This window comes from Xenopus tropicalis, chromosome 1 (genome assembly GCF_000004195.4).
Source record: "Xenopus tropicalis strain Nigerian chromosome 1, UCB_Xtro_10.0, whole genome shotgun sequence".
Classification (NCBI taxonomy): Eukaryota; Metazoa; Chordata; class Amphibia; order Anura; family Pipidae; genus Xenopus; species Xenopus tropicalis.
In genome coordinates, this window is record NC_030677.2 from 193,817,134 (window position 1) to 193,841,416 (window position 24,283).

Genomic DNA, 24,283 nt, shown 5'->3' on the forward strand with positions numbered 1-24,283 from the left:
GCCACAAAAGCGGTCTGGATACTTTTTGCACTTCTTATACAGTACCTCCAAGGTGGTCACCACATATTCAGGATGCCTTCCCCATCCAAGCTGAACCACTGGCCATGCCAACATAATTTGGTGTGCCACCCCTGCAATTTTCCCTACCTCCACTCTATACTTGAAAGGCCAATCTTGCAATAAATGAAGTGTGAAGCATGTTTAGAAAGTCTAGCACCCTCATCATTCTTTGGTCAAACAGCACAATAGATACTGCAGACACCAGAACTGATCAGGCCATGCACACAGAGAATGTTCTTTTATCATTTTTTTATTGACTCTACAGACTTCATTTTTGTGTAATTTTCTACAAAATAATCATCCCAAAGGACATAATTGTCAGTGTCAGCGTGCCAGGCAAGCAAAAAAGGCTCCTTCCAACAGTAATATCTGAATGGCTTCTTTATAATTATAGAAGTGTGATTAGTTTTCCATTTAAGTCACTCCTGGTAAATTCTAATGCCAGAGATTATGCACAGCAACTAATAGAAAATGTTTTGCATGCAGCGCTTTGTTTTAGTTTCCACTGATTTAGCACTGAAATTACATTAAAGGAACAATTTACTACAAATTTACCACATATGTATCTGAAGGCACAAGTTGGAAATGCGGGGCGTGCAAAACATCGCGTTTTAATGAGCATCAAACACAAATGACATGGGAAATTACAGAAAACTCAAAGTGGCTTTGGATTTTCCTTCTAAAACAATAATGTCTCTGTTCCAGATAATACAGCAGATAATATACTAGAGCAGGGCAGAAACATTAACTGCAGCAAGGCACACTGCAACAGTAATTACATCTTGTTCAGGCCAGCTATGAAGTCACTGTGTGACCATGTACCACCGTGGCGCCGAAAATGCACACTCAAAAAAAAAAAGTTTTTGCACCACAATCCCCTCTGTGTTAAAAAATAAAGTACCTAAAATTTAAATTGGTACAAAACAGAATGCCAGGAATTAAATGGCATCAAAACTCTTATGGTGTTATGTAATAAAAGACACTAAGTTTACCCAAGTGCAGTAACCCATAGCAACCAATAAGCAGGTAGCATTTAATGGTCAACTTTTTAAAAGCAAACATGTTATTGGTTGCTACTGGTTGCTGCTCCGGGGCAAACACATATGGGGGTTAGAAACCATACAGAGTGCTCATCGGAGCACTTTTGAAATGTACATAATATTTTTATCTTAAGTGGATAAGCACTTAATGTAAGTTTGCATTCATTTACATTTGCTTTAACAATTTCTCTTTTAACTGTACTGCATGCAAAGAGGAACAAAAACTCTGACTCCTTTTTTATCCCTAATACATTGCTGATGTACGGAATTTTAACCATGAACAAAAGTAGGATTCTTGGCTTGCGGTTATCCACAGGTGGAGAATCAGCCCTGGCTGACATTAGACTAAGGCCATAGGGCCTTAGTCTAATGCCAGCCAGGGCTGATTCTCCACCTGTGGATAACCGCAAGCCAAGAATCCGCCCCTACGCTGGCATCAGCCTGTCTCTGGGCCTCCACCCTAAGCTACTGTGCTGGCCCTGGTGCAGGCACACAGAGTGGAATTTGGCACCAAAATGCATGTTTTGAAATTGTACTCCATGTGTCAGCATGCTGGCTTTAACCGCAGGTCAAATATCAGCCTATTATTGCAAAATAGGGCCACCATAACTTTATGCTCCAGGCCTCTCAAGCAAGACAAGGAAAGGAACATCCACACCACTGTCTGGCACTGTCTGACCTGTTCCACAGCTCCCACATCCCACTAACCCTATTCTAGTTCAGCTATCTGAACATGGTACCTTCTTTAAGATAGGAAGTAGTATCTATTGTGTATCTTTAATATAGCCTACTTTCAGTGCCTGACTGGTGTACCTGGACCTCAAATCAAGGTCCCCCCCACAGCTACTAATAACAGTCCTACAGGAATCCAACAAAATCAGAGCTCAGAGCCAATTAGGTAATCTCCCAGTGCCCAATCTCACCCTGCCTTATCCTCACTGCAATAACTGTGCACAGATTTATATTCTCTTGTATATTCACTTGTCAGACTTGGCTCCCTGAATAAGCTCAATCATTTACAAATTTGTATTCAACATGCCTACATCTGCCATTAAGAAATAATAAATCCGTATCTCATTATTGAGAATGCATAGAATTTTCCATGACTGATGTTCATATAACAAATGTTGTTGTCAAGCATGTCAGTATGGATGATTTAGCATGTCTGAAGGAAGGAAGGAAGGAAGGAAAGAAAGAAAAAAGGAAAGAAAGAAGGAAGGAAGATGGATTGAACTTGATGGACAATGGTCTTTTTTCAACCCTATGTAACTATGTAACTATGAAGATCAAACCCTAAGTAAACCTTAGGGCAGCCAGGGTGCTGGGACCCCAAGAATAAGGCCTAGAACCAACAACCTAACAGCTGTAATAGAACACCCAAGATAAGATAGTCAGGGCATGTAAGCAAAAACTCCAGGAGTAGGAATCACAGCTGGAAAGAGACTCATACTATTACTGAGAGGCCTCTGCTGGAGGGAATCCTTTTCACTGGGGTGTCCATCATGCTGTCGAAACTACAACTTTATTTCCTTCTCTAACCAAGTTGGTGTGTAAGTACTTAGTACTGCCTGATTTGGTATTGCTGGTTCTAATGCCTCCGCTGTGCACTAAACCTTCAGTTCATGGTTAAAAACCACTGGCAACCATTGCTTTCATTATTTTATAGTTATAGCATCTCAAATTACAGTTTAGCAACAACAATTTTCTTCCACATATTTTCAGTGAGGGCTCGGCTGAGAGAGAAGGTCCCCAAAGTAACAATGCAAACAGCTGTCCAGTTACAAATTAGTCATGTTTAATTACATCCAACCATGTGATTCCTAACATTTCCAAAAGACATTCTGAGTGGCTACAGCTGATAAACAGAAATAACATACAGACTGGGATAGACTAGGAAATGAATAGGAATATAGGCAAAAGTGGGCTAATGCTTTATTTGCACAAAGTGCTTTGTTTTTGCTCTTTAAACTAGAAATGCAGCAAATTCAGACATAATGGAGTTGTTACAAATTATATAAAGGCTTAATGTTCCCATGGCCAATGAAGCACTTTAGGCCAAATGCTGGGAACTCTCTGGCGAGATCCGTTAATGATCTATTGAATGGTGAGGCTTTTAGGATCATTTGTATTTCTCAATTTGATATCCAGCAAGCTCAGTGTTCTGGCCAGTTAAATTCTCTGCTTAACTCCATGAAGATTTAAAAGGCAAGAATAGAGAGTAATATTCTGAGACAATTTGCTTCTGGTCTTCATTTTTTATTATTTGTAGTTTTTGCTGTTATTTCATTTTCAGTACAGCAGCTCTCCACTTTGGAGTTTCAGCAGCTATTTGGTTGCTAGAGTCCAAGTTACCTTAGCAACTAGGGAGTGGTTTGGATGAAAGACTGGTAGATGATAAGGAAATAATAGAAAAAAGGGTTACAAAAAGTAACAATAACAATAAAACTGTAGCCTCACAGAGAAATAGTTTTTTGGCTGCCGGGGTCAGTGACTCCCATTTTAAAACTGCAAAGAGTTGGAAGAAGAAGGCAAATAATTCCATAAATATAACAAATAAATAATGAAAATCAAATGGAAATTTGCTTAGAATTGACCATTCTATAACACACAAAAATGTAACTTAAATGTGAGCCACCCCTTTAAGGAAAGTAGCATATACATAAAAACATTTGCAAATATATGAAAGTATTGTGTTCCTTATAATTATGATGGACAGGCAGAAAGGGGACTATGGCAAAGTACCAAAGTGGAGGTACTCTGTACATTGAGGCCACAATCCTGGGGTTGTTTCCAGGTTGATGGTAATAAATGGTAGGTTTCAATTTCTGCTTGCTTGCCAGATGTTACCTGTCTATCTTATCCACTTAAATACTGTGCTGACACTGCTTGTAATCTGTATGCTGTTCCCCCCAGTGTAGCTTCAGCTATGTATATACTGTAACTGTAGTTGCTAGGGTTAGTTTAGGCAAAAGACAACAAATTAAATTGAAGTAGGAGATTATAATATACAAAGCATATAGGTGTCAGGTATTTCATACAATATTAGTAATGAGTTATATGCAGAAATTATGTGTGACATAGTGATGTGCGGGTTGAGAAATACTGGACCCGCATCCGACCCTAACCCGCCTGCTCCCAACCCGAACCCTACCCAACCCAGCTTCCTCCCTCTACTAATAACCCTCAGGTCCCGCAGGTATCGGGCCGGCCCGCACATCACTAGTGTGAGAACCATTCCAAATAACTGTGATAGAATGCAGGAAACTGTTGAAAGTGTTACATAATGGTGCCAAGAAATCTACTGGTAGACCTAGTAATGGGACCTCTACTTTACCATTACATCTCTAGGCACGTACCAGGCCCATGTGCCGTGCTGTACCAAAAAATCTAGGAAAGGAGAAGAGACTAAAAAAGTATGGAAGAGAAGAGAGGAGATCAAGGCAAAGGGAAAGAAAAATAGAGAAGAGAAATAATGAGAGAGAAGTATAGAAGAACAGAGTAGAAAATGGGACAGAAAACTAGGGCATGTAAAGAAGATAAATAATTGGAGAGAATCGGAATCAAAGAAAGAATGGAAGTAAAGAAATATAAAAAACTTAAAAAGATGAGAAAATGTCTTGGTAAAAGGGAATAAGAGACCTAATGGCAAAGAAAAGTGGAACAGAAGAAGAGAAGTTAAAAATGATGCAAGAAGAAGAGAAAATTGAGAAGAAACAGAAACTTGTGAGTGATTTAAAGAGTTCTGATGGGCCCTTGACTTCTGCTACTGGAACTGAATACTGATTGGTAAGTAAGGTTTGAGAAATATTTTCTAGACGATACAGGCTGTAGATCCAATTAACTCTATGCTCTATGTTCCTACCTTATTATACACAATAGATAAAAGGCGAATATCCAATCAATCTTTTAAATAGCATGATGTGTCAGAGCACAGCCAATGGTAAAGTGCTATCATTCTCTATCGAGGATATATGTTATTATATTTAGGTGCTTGTGAGAAAGTTTGGTTTTCATCCAAGTCAACCTGGTCATAGCTTGTACTCAACTTAAACCATTTAATATAACTTGAACCTTGGGAGTTCCCTAGTAGCCAGGTCTGGCCATTATCCCTAACAGACTGCAGAATAGGGTGTGGGGCTGCTGAAATGCCGTGCTTCAACTAAGCCAGCTGCATGGTGTGTCCTTAGAGCCAAAAATGAATTATTGTGAAAGGCTCAAGTTATCAAATAAGGTACATTTTCATTCCAAAGTAGAAAAGAAAAGGTTACAGTACCTGGATAGTCCTCAGAGACATGCACTGAATAAGCAACACTGTAAAACAGAAAGAAGATTAATCATTAGAAAATGCATTTTATAGACTGCATTGGGCAAATCTTATTTATTAGCACAGTTTCATATTAGCCACATTTGGAAAAATGCATTGAACCAAGTAAAATAATGCTACTGTGTGTCCTGCCTAGTGATTGATTGATGAGTCTGTGCAAAGTGTCAGTTTTCAGTCTACCGTATTAGGCGGAGAATGGATGTAGTCATTTCTTACTTAAAACCACTGTCATTAGTTTATTTTCCTAGAACCATCAGCTACAATGTCTGCTTAAGAATTCAGTATTCATTATGTCTTGAGCGTCAGATATATCTTCACTAGCATCCCATGTGATGTTCTTCTACATGTAATAACTAGTGCCTAAATCATTAGTTGGTTGACCTGGTCTATCAAGATATATTGAAATTGCTTATTAATTAAGGTTTTTCAGGGGTTTCTACACACCTGGCCCCCCGCTCCCTTTATCACGCACGCTTCTATATTGTCCAGGACATAGTAGATTATCATAAAGGTAATTTCGGTGTCAGCCTACAGTGCAGGTCTAGAACCAGACAATGGCCAAGAGTAGACCCTTCTTTCTTGACTGTTATACTCTTAAACCGGCCATAAACGCACCGATATTATTGTACCAAACCTTGTTTCGTACAATATTCGGTGTCTGTATGGCGGCTAGACGAGACGACCAATATCGCAAAGGCTGTGGATATCGGTCCTCTTGTCGATCAGGCAGGTTAAAAGATTTTGATTGGGCACCGTTGAAGGCTCGAAACCACAGATAGCTAGCATGAGTAGCTAATGGTTTCACTGAGAATGCAGTGATATTATTAGACCCTATATAGTATGTGTAGTGTGCCAAACACAGGGTTTTACCCATAGCTAGTTTACCAAGATGGGTCAGTTGTCAGAAATAAAGTACAAATGTTACCCAAATGCCAACCATTGTGTTGTTTTCTATATTTACATGTCATATTTATTTACATATCTATACTTTATTTTGGGGGATGCTTATCCAATGCCAGCAGATAAAAAAAGTAAATGAAATACAGATATGGGACCCATTATCCAGAAAGTTCTGAATTACAGAAAGGCCATCCCCCATAGACTCCATTTTAATTAAATAGTTCACTTTTTGAAAAATTATTTCCTTTTTCTCTGTAATAATAAAACAGTACCTGTACTTGATCCCAACTAAGATATAATTACCCCTTATTGGGGGCAGAAAAGCCCTATTGGGTTTATTTAATGGTTAAATGATTCCCTTTTCTCTATAATAATAAAACAGTACCTGTACTTGATCCCAACTAAGATATAATTACCCCTTATTGGGGGCAGAACAGCCCTATTGGGTTTATTTAATGGTTAAATGATTCCCTTTTCTCTGTAATAATAAAACAGTACCTGTACTTGATCCCAACTAAGACATACTGTAATGAATCCTTATTGGGGGCAAAACAATCCTATTGGTTTGATTATTATTTTAATAATTTTTTAGTAGACTTAAGGTATGGAGATCCATAAAAGATCCATAAAAATAAAAACAATTTATTGAGATGGATTTATCTAGAAGTTTTAATTCTGTAATACCTGAGTTTATGTTATGCTGTGTCGTTTCAGAAATGGTACTACCCAAATATTATTATGGCTTTAAATACTGTCCATCAGATGCACAGCCATCTATAATGTACAGTATAAACATTTATTGCTGAGCGCAGGCAGAGATGGAAATTTACGTATAAATGATACTCGGGCAAAGCCTACACTCATAGCAATTTAAATGGCAATGATCGGGTGAATCTGCAGAATAAAAAAATAAGACTTGCACAGTGCCGTAAATATACTTTACTTGTCATTAGGGACTTCCTAATGCTTATTTTAAGGGATGAATGTTTCTGTGTTCAACTTTTATGTGAGTCACTTAATTTTCCTAGCAGATCTGAAATTATTCTATGGTGATGGCCTTGGTAGAATGAAAAAGTGCCCTGTGGTTTGGGAGCGTGACAATTCCTCAGCTTCATAACAGGTATTGGTTATAGAGAAAGATCCTCAAACATAATGAGAGGAATCCAAAAGGAAAACAAAACTACTCAAGTGACATGGTCATGGGACAAACCCCATGTTCCCCTGCTGAAATAGGATATTTATTTTCATTTTATGTATGTATATGTATGTATACCTTTATTTATAAAGCGCTATTTATGTACGCAGCGCTGTACAGTAGAATAGATTAATACAAACAGGGGGTTATTAAGATAATAACAGATAAATACAAAGTATAACAATAAATACAAATAAATATAAGATACAGTTGCAATAAGTTAAGAGTTCTCCTTAGAGCATGTGAATGAAATGAATAATAAAGAAATATAGCTATAACACAGCCTATGCAGAACTGTATACACCCATATTTTGTACTAAGTGAAAACTATACTCAGTGAAAATCCTAATTTGCTGGTTTCATACCATTTTGTACTATAAAGGAGTTAAACCCTTGAAACAAATGTGGTTATAACTCTGCAGTTAAATACTGAGCTTAGGTACAAGCCTAAAGGTTCAGCATCTCTCATCTATAGTAGTAATTACCCAGGTCTTCAAATTAGTCACAGAGGCTGTGCCCATCTTGTATTTTGTTAGGAAAGTCAGTGGCACTGCACATGCTCAGTGTGCTCTGGGCAGCTGTTAAGGAGCTTAAGGTTTGTTGCAAATTATTAAGCAGAAAATCGACCCAGCTATTGAGGGATGTATATGTTATCATAAAGCAATATCCTGCTCACCAACATACTGTACGGCAGAGGTTCCAACATTATAAACGTTCTACCTTTATGTAACCAAGCTTAAAGAATAAACAGGTTAAAATTTAGGGATAGATTCTTTCTTGCCAGGGTCAGACTGGCCTGGTGGGACACCGGGAGAAATCCACAGCCCTCATGGGCCCAGCAATGGGGGTAGACCCCTGAGGTTATGGACACCCAGATCAATCCAATTGCTGATTGGTTGCTATGGGCAATATCACCAGTTATGTTGGCTTACACACTATAATAAATATGCCCCTTGGTGTATGCAGGGCTTTTTATTGTAACATACAGATGGCATGGTCCTATGGGAAGAATCTGCTTCCTCTTTGGGTCTTTCTGGTGTTTGCTTTTTTCCCCTGAATTCTGTTGTTCTGTGTAAATTGCTAGACACGCACTGCATGTAAATTTAACCGAAAGATTCATTTTCTCCAAAAAGATTGAAAGTCTTCCAGCGTAGCAACTGTGCGTAGACGATAACTTATTCTCCATCATTAACTTACACTGGCACATTATCACAATATAATGTCACACAGTCATGAAAACAGCTTCCAATTACTGACTTCATAAAGCCAGAATGAAACACTGCCGCTTGATCTTTTTATTGTTTAGGCAAAAAACTTATAGTCGTTTCAGCGGCAGAGATTTAAAAAGATTATCAAAAAAAACCCATTAGCTTCATTTTAGCTGTGTTGGCTGGGGCGCTACAAGTAACGTACGTTTCCTTGGTAAATGAATGGATGGTGAAGGTTCGGTTAATAAATGTGTTTGTCTTTCTACAATATATGCACCAAGGTCTCACTGTAATACTAGTTAGTGTATAAATCATAGGCTCATTTATTTGTACTTGCTTGCTATTTGTATAAAAGCTTCACTTTGTTATATTTTTAGTAAAAAATAAGTTTCCTGGCTTTAGCAGATCATTGAAGATCTCTGATACATGGGCAAAGTCAACCAGTGATAGCTATTTAGTGACGGATATAATGGGTCCCCCAAGTAGGGTTTCCGGCTTTCTTCACCGGACAGGGGGCGGGGAGTGACGTCATGGGGGTGGGGCTGTGACATCACAGGTGGAAAAGAAGCTGGGCTGGGGGGTTATCGCCAATCGCCATGTCAATGTTAGTGAGTCCTGCCCATTTTCCGGGGGCAACCCTACTCCCAAGGCACCTTCAAGGTACCAAAATTTTATTGCTGGGCCCCCTACTGCCCCAAGAAATTTGTGATACAATAATCGTTAAGCACATTAAGTTCAATATAGTAAGGCAGACAGTGAAGAAATGCTCTGCCGTTACTGGAAGTAGATATGATCCCCAGGTGTGCCACCCTGGACCAACAGCCCTGAGAGCAAAAAATTACAAAATGGAGATGCTACAAAAAATAGGAAAGTAAATTAAAATAGCCATATTGTAGAGCTCTTCCAGTTAATTCAAATGAGGCTTCTGCCAAAAGTTATCTCAGATGAAATATGGGCTAGTGGGCCCCTTATCCTGGTGGGCCCTGGGCAGACGCCCCTTTAGGCTATTTATTAAAACAGCCGTGGTTCTCACCAGTGAGTGTGCCCATCACCTGGGATGTGATCTCAAAAGAAGTTCGGCAAGGTCCTTAGCACATGAATGCAGTCACTGAATGACTTTTGTCACCAAGAAGTGTCCAACAGGGGTTGAGTTTTTGGTTTGGACTTGAATCTTTATTCTCATTTTTAGGTCAAGGCAGAATTTTCAAGTTAGAATTGTACTTTTCTATTTTTATCTTTACCATTCAACATTGTTTAAAGCACAGAGTGTACTAGCAAAGAGGGACGTGTATACATTGCACTGTTTTTCCAAGATACATAAACAAGATAAAAATATGGAACCGTATTGATAACAATAGGGCTAAAGGCGCCTTGTCCGCTCTTTGGTTTATTAGAGGGTGATACGGTATGGATGGAAATCAGCACCTCTAAAAATAAGTGGAATCAACATCACTTTTTCAGAAATGAGTGGATAATTCCTAAGTTTGTGGTAGATATTCTGGGAATATTATGCCAAAAAAGGCAAATGGCAAACATGTCACAATCTATTCATAATCATTTTCAAACTGGAACAGAAATTACAGAGGTCAAATGCTCCCATAAAGTATGGGTGCAATGGAGAGTGCATGTTTTTTATAAAATGCATCAGTTAATAGCACTGCTCCAGCAGACTCTTGTATTGAAATTTTCAAAAAAGCAAACAGTTTTTTATATTTTTCATTTTAAAATTTGACATGGGGTTAGACATATTCTTAGTTACCCAGGTGCCCTCAGCCATGTGACTTATGCTTTGATAAACTTCAGTCTCTCTTTTATACAGCGCTGCAAGTTGGAGTGATTTCAACCTCTCACTTCACCCCCCCCCCATTAGCAAAACAATAGGTAGGTAACAAGATAGCAGACCCTGACACCTGCATTGCTAAAAGTGTTCACATGCCCCACCTTCTGGTAAATATGATAACAACACTTAAAAGGGAAACTCCTCCAGTAGGAGAAACACTAGGTTACCTGAAAGCAGTTCTAATGTGTAACGCTGGCTGAAAGCTTAGACTCAGGCACAATGCACTGAGATGGCGCCTACACACCAATATTACAGGTAAAACAAAAATTACATTTATTGGTTCAATAATAACATTTTTAATGATAGAATGAATTATTTGAAATGTATGCAGTGTACTTTTGTAATAAAAACTACATCATAAAAATCATGACAGAAAACCTTGTGCTCAAACTTCTCTATGGTTGCCAAGGCCTCCATCCTGTGCATTAGTAAATTAAGCACAACTGCACTTACTGACACGACTACCACCCTGAACCTAGCATTGCATTAGACCCAGATGCTAAAACCGTGTTGAATGCTCTAAAACTGCCACAATCCTCACTTTGAACATGCACGCGATTTAATGTGCAATGGCGTCTATTCTGATGCAACAGGTGCAATTGTTGCAGATGCAACTCAGAGTCCCATTATACTAGAATTGTGACTGCAATATAGGTAAAAAAAATGGCGCTTTGCATCCAACATTGCATTTTGCGCACTTTGCTTTCATAAATGCGCCCTTATGTTACAGTACATGCTCATATCTAAAGTAACAAGGAGGATTCCAGTAGCAAACCAGACTCTTTGCACAGCAACCTTTGCCTCAGCTATCTCTGCCCTTGCCCTAAGGTAAGTTACATATATAGTAACAAAGTAAGTTAGATTATAAAAAAAGCACACGCCCAAGCTCAACTTTTTATGCCTATATATAACCCTAACTGCTAGTTGATCCAGAGGAAGGCATAAAACTTCTAAAGCCTCTCTAATTTGCCTCAGAGGGGGAACATTTTCTTTCTGATCCCAAGATGGCAATCAGACCAGTCCCTGGATCAACTTGTACTAACTTGTGCTAAAAAGCCATCCAACCCCTTCTTAAAGCTATCTAATGTATCAGCCAGCACGACTGGTTCCAGGAAAGAATTCCAAAACCTCATAGTAACAAACCCTTTCCCAATATTAAAATGGAACCTTCTTTCGTCTAATTAGAATGGATGCCCTTGTGTCTGCTGAAAGGACCTACTGATAAATAAAGCGAGTGTATATATTTATACATAGTTTTCAATAATATAGCTATCAATAATAACCTTCAATAATAGTATGACTCTAACCAAAAATACTATTACATCACAAACCTTAAATCTCATATTTGCTTATTTTAGAGAGGGTGATGCAGAGTGAACCATTTAGGGGAGAGGATTCGCTCAAGAGTTCTTGGATCTGAAGAATATTTTTTATTTTATTGATTTGTTTTTACAGAGGCACCTGGGTTGACCTAATGCAGGGATCTCCAAGCTTTCTTACTCGTGAGCCACAGTCAAATGTAAAAAGACTTGGAGAGCAACACAAGCACCATAAAAGTTCATGGAGGTGCCAAATAAGGGCTAAGATTGGCTATTAGGGGCCTCTATGCACCCTATCAGCTTACAGGGGGCTTTATTTGGTAGTAAATCTTGTTTTTATTCAACCAAAACTTGCCCCCAAGTCAGGAATTCAAAAATAACTCCCTGGTTTGGGGGCACTGAGAGCAACATCCAAGGGGTTGGGGAGCAACATGTTGCTCACGAGCCACTAGTTGGGGGTCACTGACCTAATGCTACAGACTGCAACAGAACAGCGCCACCTTCTGACTGCCCTGTAGATTGCCACTGCTGATTGCACTGAAGTAAATTTTGAATTAAGGCCCCCTCATATTAATCCAGTTGAGGAGCTGTGCTACATTATTTTTCATAAGCCAGATGGCTTTAGGTCCTCTGACAAGCATTGACTCCTGGATCTGGTTCAGATGCTTTCCTTTCTAAGTGGATATATCAGTCTAAGAAATCATTCATGAATCAAACAGAACTAACACCACTCCCTAACTGCTCAGTCCATATCAGTTTCATGTCAGATCAGGGGCCTGTTTATACTCATAGATGCAGACAAATGTAAATAAGCATTTATACATTTATAATGATTGTCTGTCAAAAATAGCTTGCATAAGCCTAGTGTGGGCCAACTGCCCCATGGCTAATGTTTAATAGATACATAGAAACAGGATTGGGAAATATCTACCTGAAGAATGTACTGTATATACATAATGGTGAGGTGCAACCCACAGTGAAATGTGGTCATTCTATTTTTTATGCACAAATAATTTAATTTCTGGTAAACTAATGATCAGTATGATAAAGAGTGGCTTGTACATTGAAACATTAGAGGGGAACTCTGGCTTCTGAACCAAATCAGCCCCACACAACACAGAAATTCCTACTATACCTATCCTGTTCCTATACTCTGTTCCATTAAAAAGTATGAATAAATACCATTTTTATATGCTGAAATCCAGCTACCGAACAGCTCTTCTCTTTCTGCATCATTTGAAATACTGGCAGGGGTGGAGGGACTAAAACTTTGATGTTACAAATTGTAACAACTTCTCCACGGCTTACAGACAGCATGCAGGAACTGCATAACCCGCAATGCATTGCACTGGGATGTTCCTTTCCTTATTGACATCATGTGTGCAAGGGATTGTGGGATTGGGAGGATGCAGGCTGAGGACAGGCGACACTGTTACATTTTATTTGAGTCTCAAAGTAGTCAGCCAGATCAGCAGGGGAACAGGGGGCGGAGCTTAAGGAACTGTTCCAAACCATATTACATTAAAAATTATGAAAAGGCTGCATATTTTTTAATTGAATGTTAATTGAACATTATGTTTGCTTTACAAAAATAAGTTTTGTTTGGGTGAAGTTCCTCTTTAATGGTTGTGTATTGCAATCTATGGCTGTTATAAATAGATTAAACACCACCGCACACCTTTTTCATGTATGAGTCTCCATCTTTGCAATTTTGTGGCAATATTGATGCTAGTTTCAGGCATTTAGAGTGATGCACCATGGGATAGTTTGTAAATAAGTGTTGGACCTTATTCTGTTTCTATCATTGAATCCGTCCCCCTTAGACTCACAGTGTAATTCAGGTGTAATTCACCTATTGCTATGCCTTTACCTTGTTCTGTTGTAAAGTGGTGGATTCTGGGATTTGAAATCCCATTGCTTCCCATATTTGGCCCTGCGCATATTCTCTGGAAAGTACAGGGACTTTAAGTATCAGAATCTATTACAGGTATAGGACCCGTTATCCAGAATGCTCAGGACCTGGGGTTTTCAGGATAAGGGGTCTTTCCGTAATTCGGAAACCTTAAGTCTGTTAAAAAAAAATATTTAAACAGTAAATAAACCCAATAGGGTTTATATATATCTTAGTTGGGATCAAGTACAGGTACTGTTTTATTATTACAGAGAAAAGGGAATCATTTAACCATGAAATAAACCCAATAGGGCTGTTCTGCCCCCAATAAGGGGTAATTATATCTTAGTTGGGATCAAGTACAGGTACTGTTTTATTATTACAGAGAAAAGGGAATCATTTAACCATTAAATAAACCCAATAGGGCTGTTCTGCCCCCAATAAGGGGTAATTATATCTTAGTTGGGATCAAGTACAGGTACTGTTTTATTATTACAGAGAAAAGGGAATCATTTAACCATTAAATAAACCCAATAGGGCTGTTCTGCCCCAATAAGGGGTAATTATATCTTAGTTGGGATCAAGTACAGGTACTGTTTTATTATTACAGAGAAAAATGAAATAATTTTTAAAACTGTGAATTATTTGATTAAAATACGGGAGATGACCTTTCCATAATTCGAAACTTTCTGGATAATGGGTTTCAGGATAAGAGGTCCAATACCTGTACTGCATAATGAAACAAGGTAGGGGAGATATTACCTCACTCTATGTGCCTAAGGGGGGTGGGAAACTGGTCCTAGTGAGCACAGACAAGACTATCATGGATTCCTTTCAATCTTATACATTTATAAGTCTATATACACCTTTCTTAATAAACCCTACTAAATGAGCTTATGTCAAAAAAGGAGTTGTTTTTTTTAACCTTTAAATACTTTTGGAACTGAAAGAGTGAAATGTAAAGGCAATAGCTTCTACTAAGGCCTTTAAGCATGAGTTATTTGGTTTGGGCAAATAATATCGTTCTGGGAGATGTCCATAACTGACCCTGTTACAGAGGCAGAAGCAGCTGCTGAGTATCTATTCAGTGTTCCCAGCAAAAAGCAGCAGCTATTAATTATTCAGCAGACAGATGTAGCAAGTGTTATTCTTCATAACTTAGTGAGACACACAAAAAGCCAGGGGACCTGTTTGCACTCATTTGCAGTCAGAAAACAAGCTAAGGAAGGCAGAGCTCACGCTTTGGCGGGTACCAGGAGAACGCAGGACGTGTGTCGCTACATCTGTAAAATGGATACCTTTAGCATCATTCATTTCATATCCGAGGAACGTTATTACTCCGCTTACATGCTGAAAATATGTTTTAATCCACCCCTTTTTGTCTGTTTTTATATGTTTAGATATAAGATGTCTAAGGGGGTTGGTGTGCTTGAGAAAATGAGTTGGCAAAATCCGGACTGGATCACGACCAAACCGGTGAGCTGGACCAGCGTATTTCCATTAAAAGCTCCATATCTCTATGTGAATTTATTAGAGCAAAGAAGAGCTTATAGTGCTCAGCACAGTGAAGAGACGTTGTAACATCTGCACAAACATCCTACTTTGCATGTGGTTGGCTGGGCTTCCTCCAAATGCAACACTTTGTGGTTTAGCAGAAACAGGTTCTTTTTGATGGTTGATGAGAAGAACCAGACAAAATGATATTGTCTCTGCATCAAATTTGAATTCAGAACAGAGGAGGCTAAATGGAAGTGTCTACTATGTGCAGAACTGGAATATATTTACCTGTTTGTTAATGTGTTGATTTAATTCATGTATATAAAGGAGAGATTGGAGGAGTCATTTATTACCACAGCCACAGTTGTAGGAGAGCTAAATAGCAGTCGTTGCATGAATTGACGCCATTTATTAGGAGTTACTTGTATCCAAGCTCTCCTCACATTGGCACATTTGGGCACCGAGTGCTGTTTGGCTGAATTACATGCAAATGCAGAAACGCAGGGGAACCGTGGAGATACCACCAGCTTAAAGGAACAGTAACACCAAAAAATGAAAATGTTTTAAAGTAATTAAAATATAATTTACTGTTAACCTGCACTGGTAAAACTGGTGTGTTTGCTCCAGGAACACTACTATAGTTTATATAAATAAACTAATGTGTAGCCATGGGGAAAAAAGGAGAAAAGGCACATTGTATTCTACAGGGTTTATCTGTTAGCTGCTATATAACCTGTGCCTTTTCTCCTTTTGAATGGCTGCCCCCATGGCTACACACCAGGGTTTTTATATAAACTCTAGTAGTGTTTCTGAAGCAAACACACAACTTTTACCAGTTCAGGGCAGCAGTATATTATAGGTTAATTTCTTTAATCCATTTTCATTTTGTGGTGTTACTGTTCCTTTAAAGGAGGAGGGTTGACTGAGTTTAGCATCAGTACACTTAGCATAATTGTCCTTAAAGAATTAAGCACAGACTTAATTTGTGCCAGAGACAACAGAATTGACACCTCCACTGCAATGGTTCCTAATGTGTTGGTCAGTGCCAGACCAAATACCACTGTTGGCCAAGGCAATCCCCCATGCAGAGAAGGCGATGACATGACTGACTGGTATTAGTGTCATAGTGCTGAGTGCAAACAGGCCATGAAGTGGGATGGCTCTCTTGGTCCCACAGCCGACTGCTTCGGGAGGTACAGAAGGGCCAGGGGTAAACAGGCAAAGGATGTACATACCCAGTGCTCCCCAGGCATGACGTGCCTCTTCTGCCAACCCTTAGTTCTTGGCCTGGTATTGATAACACCAAGTAGTGTAATATGTATGAAAATATTTACTAACGTGCAAAATACAAAACAAAACTAATAAATGACAGTTCTATCCTAGAGTCAACTTGCTGTATTAGTAAGCTTTCTGTAATAGTTAGTCTCTTCTTACAAAAACAACAAAATTTAGAACCACATAAGCCACAACGGGTCTGCAGTCCCCATCACAGCTACTCGAACAGGAAGCACAAGCAGAAATGTTCATTCTGAACGATGTACAGTGCTAAGGAAGCTGCTTTGGTATCATTCTGCCTAAACAAAGCTCAATGTAGGAACGTCTCAGGGTATTTATCTAGAGGAGAATACAACACAGCTAGTGTTGTACTGCAAAGGATTTCATTCATGACAAGTCCCTTCTCACTTTAACACTGTGTTGTGTGGTCCTTTACATCAACATATTGAATTGTGCTGCCATCTTGTTGTGTTGCGTGGGCACCAGTAAAGGATGAGACACACTTAGGGGTATATTTATCATGCTGTGCAAAAAGTGGAGTGAAGCAGCAACCAATCAGCAATTAGATTAGAACGGTTAGAAAACAAAAGCAAAGCATCTGATTGGCTGCTATGAGCAATATCACCAGTAATGTTTCATTCCACTATTTATACAGTATGATAAATATCTCCCTTGGTTTCTAAAAGAAAAAAGTGGAAAGCAGCTGGGATCTTTGTAATGTGAGAACTTTGCTTCATATAGCGGTTCATTTCACACATATTTTATTTTTTGTATTGTATGCCGGAAACATTCTTACAGCTTTGCCTAATTCTAATACTCTGACTACAGTTTGCATTTAGCCAAACAGCTTCAGAAAACAACAAATGACTAAACATTATCTTCCAAAAGTAAATATAAATGTATTTTTTACACAAGCAAACCTGATTCCACAGATTGAGAGTAACAATGACAATCTCTCTCTCATTTCCCAACCACCCCCCCTTAGGCTCACAGAGTCATGTAATCCCTCCCTAACATTGATCTGCTGTGAAATGATGGATTTGGGACTTGATGTCTCTTTGCTTTCTGTGGGGGGTACTGCACACATTTTGTGTGAAGCAGATGGGTTTAAAGTCCCATAATTCATCACTTCAAATGGAAAAAAGTGAAGTCAGGGTTGCATAACATTGTGGGGCCCATTTATCAAAGCTGGGCAAATTGGCCATAACCCTTAGCAACCAATCAGTGACTGGCTTTTTCAGCCAACTGCATGTGGAATAATGAATGCAACAATTTGGTTGGCTGCTATGGGTTAATAGTCCATGGCTGAATTTGCCCAGTGTTGATAAACAAGTCTCAGTGCCTACAGGTGGTTGAGGAATGGTTCTTATGAGTCAGGGACCGACTATCATGGTTTCATTTCAGTCTGTAAAATGAGGTGTGACTGTGTAAATATAAATATATTTACTTTTAGCAGTTCATATAGTGTCAATGCACCTGCGTTGGTTACATAAGCCCAGCTAAATGAATTCATGTTGAAAACGTGGATATAGCTTGCCTTGTGCTGTTATTGTGTTTGTCAGTGTGAATTAATTTTTTATTATTCCCCCCTGTTTGTACTGTTACCGAACTGCAAAACAATCTACAGTGCTGCAAATACTGAGAAATACAGATAATACAGAAATATAAAATACTGCTTGGAGGAGAGTATTTCTATAGGAATACATCCATTCTTCTTGCTAATGGGCCTTTACTGAGCATCTGTGTCTATAGGTGCACATTTTGTTATGCAGTCCGTATCCAATAAGGTTTATATCCTGGTACTGTATGGACCATCCCTCTGTTAGGCCTGTGACACACGGGGAGATTAGTCGCCATGCGACAAATCTCCTTGAAATGCCATCCCACAAGCTAGAATGTAAATCGCCGGTGGGATGGCATATGTGGTGGCGCGATTTGCCTAAGTCACCAAAGTTTCCTATCAAGGCAACTTCGGCAAATCGCGGCACCGCGTATGCCATCCCACCGGCGATTTACATTCTAGCCAGTGAGATGACATTTCGGGGAAATTAGTCGCCCGCGTCAAGGGAGATTTGTTAGTCGGCGACTAATCTCCTCTGGTGTCACAGCCCTTAGAGAAGCATATTGTATATCATCATTGTTACAAATATAGGAGTGTTGCCTAGAGTTTGATTTGCCTTTAGTGTTTTGACTTGAGTCCATTAACATAGCACATTTTCTTAATCAATTCCAACCATTCGCAGTTACTTTCTGTTCAATTAACCTTGCAGATTCATTCCGGAGCATTTCCATGTTAAAGGAATCAGGAACAGCTTTTCTTTCCTTTATTTTAATACATGGAAAGTCTATTACCTCGGCAAAACCCATCTGTGCTATTATCCACAAGCAAAATACAGGTGCGATATCCAGTTATAGTTTATTATCAATCTGCACGCATTCCGCTTCATACTCCTCAAATCCAAATAAGCTCCTTTTTTTTTATTCTGTAAGTCTGAATTGAAGCTTGCCATTCTAATTTTACCCATCTGGAATATAATATATTGCCCGGCTTAAGCAGTGCCTGAATGCTCAGGAACCAATTTATTCAAAAATATATAAAGCTGCTTCTCCGTGACAGGAGAAATCTCTGGGCTCAGTTCAAATGATACCTGCACAGTCAAGCATGGCAGCCGCCTTGCGCGGAAGGGAGCCGTCACATTACGCTGTTTTAGAAATGTTTCGCTTAATGTTCTGCTACTCTAGAATGGATTTACCGGGCTCTGGGTTATGCTGCTTTGTTAAGAAAATATCCCGCATAGGATAGCAATGGGATAGCAGATATCACATATAAGTGATACCATTTTACCATCATCATCTGAACCTCCTACCTTGTTGCACTGTTTGGCCTTTACATTTTTTAGTATGACATACACATTTATATTCTGAGACAATTTGCAATTGTTTTGAATTTTTTAATTTTTGTGGTTTTTGTGGTTTTTCAGTTATTTCACTTTTTGTTCGGCAGCTCTGGTTTGGTGGTTGCTAGGCCTTGGTAATCTTAGCAACCAGGCAGGGGGTTGAATAAGACAGGAATATGAATAGAAAAGATAAGGAATGCAAAGTAATAATAATAATAATAATAATAATAATAATACAATTGTAAGCTCACAGAGCAAAAGCTTTTTTTGGCTGCCAGTGTCAGTGACCCCATTTAGAAGTTGGAAAGATGTAGAAGAGGAAGGCAAATCATTCAAAAACTATAAAGATAAAAAAATAGATAATGAAGACCAACTGCAAGTTGCTAGGACATTCTTTAACATACTTAACGTCAACTTAAATGTGAACCGTCCCATAAGCAATTTAACATTTCGACACAAGTGGAGTTATGTAATAAAAGGCACTAAGTTTGCCCAGGAGCAGTAACCTTTAGCAACCAATCACCAGGAAGCATTTACTGATCACCAGTTTAAAAGCAAATATTTTATTGGTTGCTATGGTTACTGCTCCTAGGCAAACTTAGTGCCTTTTATAACACACGGGGGAAAGATTTTTGGCAGTGCTTTGACGTAAATAACACTGATTTAGAAAAAGATCCAAAATCCCCAGTAATAAAACAATGATTACAATTTTAGTATATTACTGATCTGCATTCTGGAAACACAAAAAGAGGAAATGGACACCTGTATTGCCATTTTAGACAATTTAAATGCCTACCAATGATGCAGCCTCCATTTTAGTCACTTAAATGAGACATTAAGATATAGTGAGCAATTTCGAGTGTAACGGCCATGTTTTTTTCCCCGGCATCATTAAGTATGCAAAGGGACGACCGGAGGGAAAAGCACATTTGCCCACTGTGCTTGCGGATGTAAATGAGCCCTGTTATATGTGAACTGTTTTCTTGCCTATGAATACACACCAGTGCGAAATGCGTAAGGCATTTTTCAATTTTATTAAAGTCTTTAATTTCATTCCTGAATTCATTAGGAAAACCCGGCAGGACTCATTGAGATTGGCCGGGTTGAGATGGCCGTGTCATAGCCCCATCCGGTGATGTCACTGCCCCACCACTTCTCCGCCTTGTGACATCACTGCCTGGCCCAGGTGAAAAAAGCTGGCAGAGGTGGCAACCCTAATAGTAACCCGTAGCAATCGATCAGAGGGTAGCATTTTCTGATCACCTATTTGAAAGCAAATGAACTGCAGCTGTGAAGCACAGGAATATCCCGATTTACCAGTTCACATGCCTGACTCTTCGTTTAGATTCCTTTCAGAAAAATAACAGAAAAGTGAAAATGAATACAATGACCGCGTTCCATAAAGGAAGTAACAGAATCTTCAAAAGTTCAAATTTAGAAGCAAAAGCATTTCAAGTTGCAAAACAAGAGGAATTAGCAGGTGAAAGTGGGAAGTAAGCTGAAGCAGAGACAGACAAAAACTGTCAGAAGGTTTTCAAAATATCATACATAGGGCCGACTGTATAATCACTGAGGTTACATGCACATTACATGAGCACTATGGCTGTCCACAAATGCTTTTCTTACTGTACAGTCAGAATGGGCTTCTTTCCATTACAGATACTCATTCCTATTATGTGAATAAATCTCCGCCCTATTGAAATGAAAGTGGCAAAAGTATAGAGGTGGAATGCACAATTTGGGAGCAGACAAGAGCTGCAGCTCTATGGCCAACCCAACTGGAGGTCACTGTAATAAATATATTTCCATAGAGTCATGAGGCAAAATCCCCCTTCCCCCCACAAGAAGGGAAAGCACAATGTTCATCTTCTCTGATATGACGGCAGGATGGGCCTGTGAATAGTAGCATGGAAAGTAGCCCAAGGTGTCACACTGTGGGGCCCATTTACTAAACATTTTGAGATAATTTCGTAATTTTTCTAACTTATAGAACATTTTGGAATGAATGCGAAAAGTTTGTCAAAATTCCACAAGTTTTTTCGTGGTTTTCATTAAATTTCCACGGAAAAATCGTACTTTGCACAAAGAATACAAATATTTTGGTATTCGCTAACGCTTTGGTTACACTTTCCTTGGGACTATCTTTTCGCCAGCTTTGATCTGTCGAGTACCATTGAGTCCTATGGAAGGCTTCCCAAGCCAGACATGGAAAGCATCAAAGCCAGAAAGGTTTTCATGGATTAACACACTTTTCGGCATGAAAATATTGTGACTTTTGGAACACAATTCGTACGAATGATAAAAGCATTTTTGAGACATTTTAGAACTTCAGAAATTATCGTGGTTACTGTAAATTTCTACCATATCGTGTTTTAAGCCCAGAAAAAAATCAGATCTTAGTAAGGTGCCCCTGTGAGTTACCTAGTTGCGTCTATCTTGTGTCCCCACAGGCACCATCACAAACGACTCCATTGTTTCACAATCCTTCATCAGACTTTCTGACCGCTAAACTCCATATCTCAGCTTGCTCATCTAGCTGAAGCAATAAATGTAAGAATTAACCCATAAAATTGCCATGGGGCTTAGTCGAAGGCCCATTCTGAATTCTCCCAATGATAACATGCAATTATTCTTTTGTATAGGAAGCTTGATTCCCTATTCTGCTGTGCACGGCAGTTTTGAAAGCCACATCTCTAGAAGCACATCAATAATTTAGACCAACTTCTGAGAACTACTTAAATGAAACAAGGGCTGTGCAATAAATCATATCAGAAATAACTAAAAGTCTTTAATATGTATAAAGTACACGAGAGAATCGAAAGGGTGACATGAGACATCCCAGGGCGTTCTGAAGGCACGAGAAATTTTCCAAGGAACGATGAAAAAGACAAAAACAAGACTTAAAGACAAAAAGATTTAAAGAACTGAAGATTTGGACTCGCTATGAGAATTACAGGGAAAGGTGGCGGGGTTTTGCAGCCCAGCATTCAGGGGCAAACACTGAGAGTGTAATTATACTGCACATGAGACTAAATGTGTTAAAAATCAAAGGAAAAATATAGCTAACATTAAAGAGATTTTATCTGAAAGATGTATACGTGAAATTCCTTCATTTTTATGTAAAAGGATCCCCAAACTAAAGTTGAGGTGCTGGGTAAGGAAGTGCTATTGTTAAGATTTTTTTGTTCAAGGTCACTCATCCTTACTGAAGAAAAGAGATAACAACAGTCAGTATTTGGCAAGTTGTAACAGCAGCACATTCATTTTAATATCTGATGGTTGGTAATCTTTTTAGTGTATTGTTTTGGCTAAATTACAATAAAGTTTTTATGTCATACAAAGAGGTCTGTCGAACACATGATCAAGATAGGGTTCGTAAAAGTAAACTGAAAGACTGCATATGGTCTCAGAGGGTCAGTCAAGACCAACTGTTAATATTTGGAACCAGGGAAGAGGCTGAAGGTTACCTACTACTGTATATCTGCTATACAGCATATCTCTCCCTACTATACCTGCTATCCCACAGCCACAGTCCCTTCCCAGAGGCTATTATCCCCCACTGCTACTATAGGCACCATCTCTCCCTACTATACCTGCTATCCCACAGCCCCAGTCCCTTCCCAGAGGCTATTATCCCCCCACTGCTACTATAGGCACCATCTCTCCCTACTATACCTGCTATCCCACAGCCCCAGTCCCTTCCCAGAGGCTATTATCCCCCCACTGCTACTATAGGCACCATCTCTCCCTACTATACCTGCTATCCCACAGCCCCAGTCCCTTCCCAGAGGGTATTATCCCCCCACTGCTACTATAGGCACCATCTCTCCCTACTATACCTGCTATCCCACAGCCCCAGTCCCTTCCCAGAGGCTATTATCCCCCCACTGCTACTATAGGCACCATCTCTCCCTACTATACCTGCTATCCCACAGCCCCAGTCCCTTCCCAGAGGCTATTATCCCCACTGCTACTATAGGCACCATCTCTCCCTACTATACCTGCTATCCCACAGCCACAGTCCCTTCCCAGAGGCTTTTATCCCACCACTGCTACTATAGGCACCATCTCTCCCTACTATACCTGCTATCCCACAGCCCCAGTCCCTTCCCAGAGGCTATTATCCCACTGCTACTATAGGCACCATCTCTCCGTACTATACCTGCTATCCCACAGCCACAGCCCCTTCCCAGAGGCTATTATCCCCCCCACTGCTACTATAGGCACCATCTCTCCCTACTATACCTGCTATCCCACAGCCCCAGTCCCTTCCCAGAGGCTATTATCCCCCCACTGCTACTATAGGCACCATCTCTCCCTACTATACCTGCTATCCCACAGCCACAGTCCCTTCCCAGAGGCTATTATCCCACTGCTACTATAGGCACCATCTCTCCCTACTATACCTGCTATCCCACAGCCACAGTCCCTTCCCAGAGGCTATTATCCCCCACTGCTACTATAGGCACCATCTCTCCCTACTATACCTGCTATCCCACAGCCACAGTCCCTTCCCAGAGGCTATTATCCCCCACTGCTACTATAGGTACCATCTCTCCCTACTATACCTGCTATCCCACAGCCACAGTCCCTTCCCAGAGGCTATTATCCCACTGCTACTATAGGCACTATCTCTCCCTATAAAACAATACTCCCTACGGTTATCATACCACTGGATTGCTGGTTGCATAGCAAAGATTTGAAAATATTCATTTTCCAAGCTCAAAATCTACAACTGCGATTACCCAGTCCACAGAGCAATAACCCATGTTTGGAGCCACCAAAATACAGTTTTCCTGCTGTTACACTTAATTCAGGAGCTCCCCGTAGCTTTTCC

The 24,283-nt window shown here is 39.6% G+C and overlaps 1 protein-coding gene and 1 long non-coding RNA gene across 2 annotated transcripts in view; one reads left to right on the forward strand and one right to left on the reverse strand.

Annotated features, from left to right (window-relative positions):
* parp8 (poly(ADP-ribose) polymerase family member 8) overlaps positions 1–24,283 on the reverse strand; it is a 152,917-nt gene that overhangs the window by 88,014 nt on the left and 40,620 nt on the right. The window contains exon 3 of the mRNA XM_002933029.5: positions 5,374–5,411. Coding sequence (XP_002933075.1) covers positions 5,374–5,411 — 38 coding nt within the window. The remainder of the gene's footprint in view (positions 1–5,373; positions 5,412–24,283) is intronic.
* Positions 21,889–22,535, forward strand: LOC116407944. The gene is made up of 2 exons (XR_004220629.1): positions 21,889–21,996; positions 22,089–22,535. It is a non-coding gene; the product is annotated as an uncharacterized LOC116407944 (long non-coding RNA).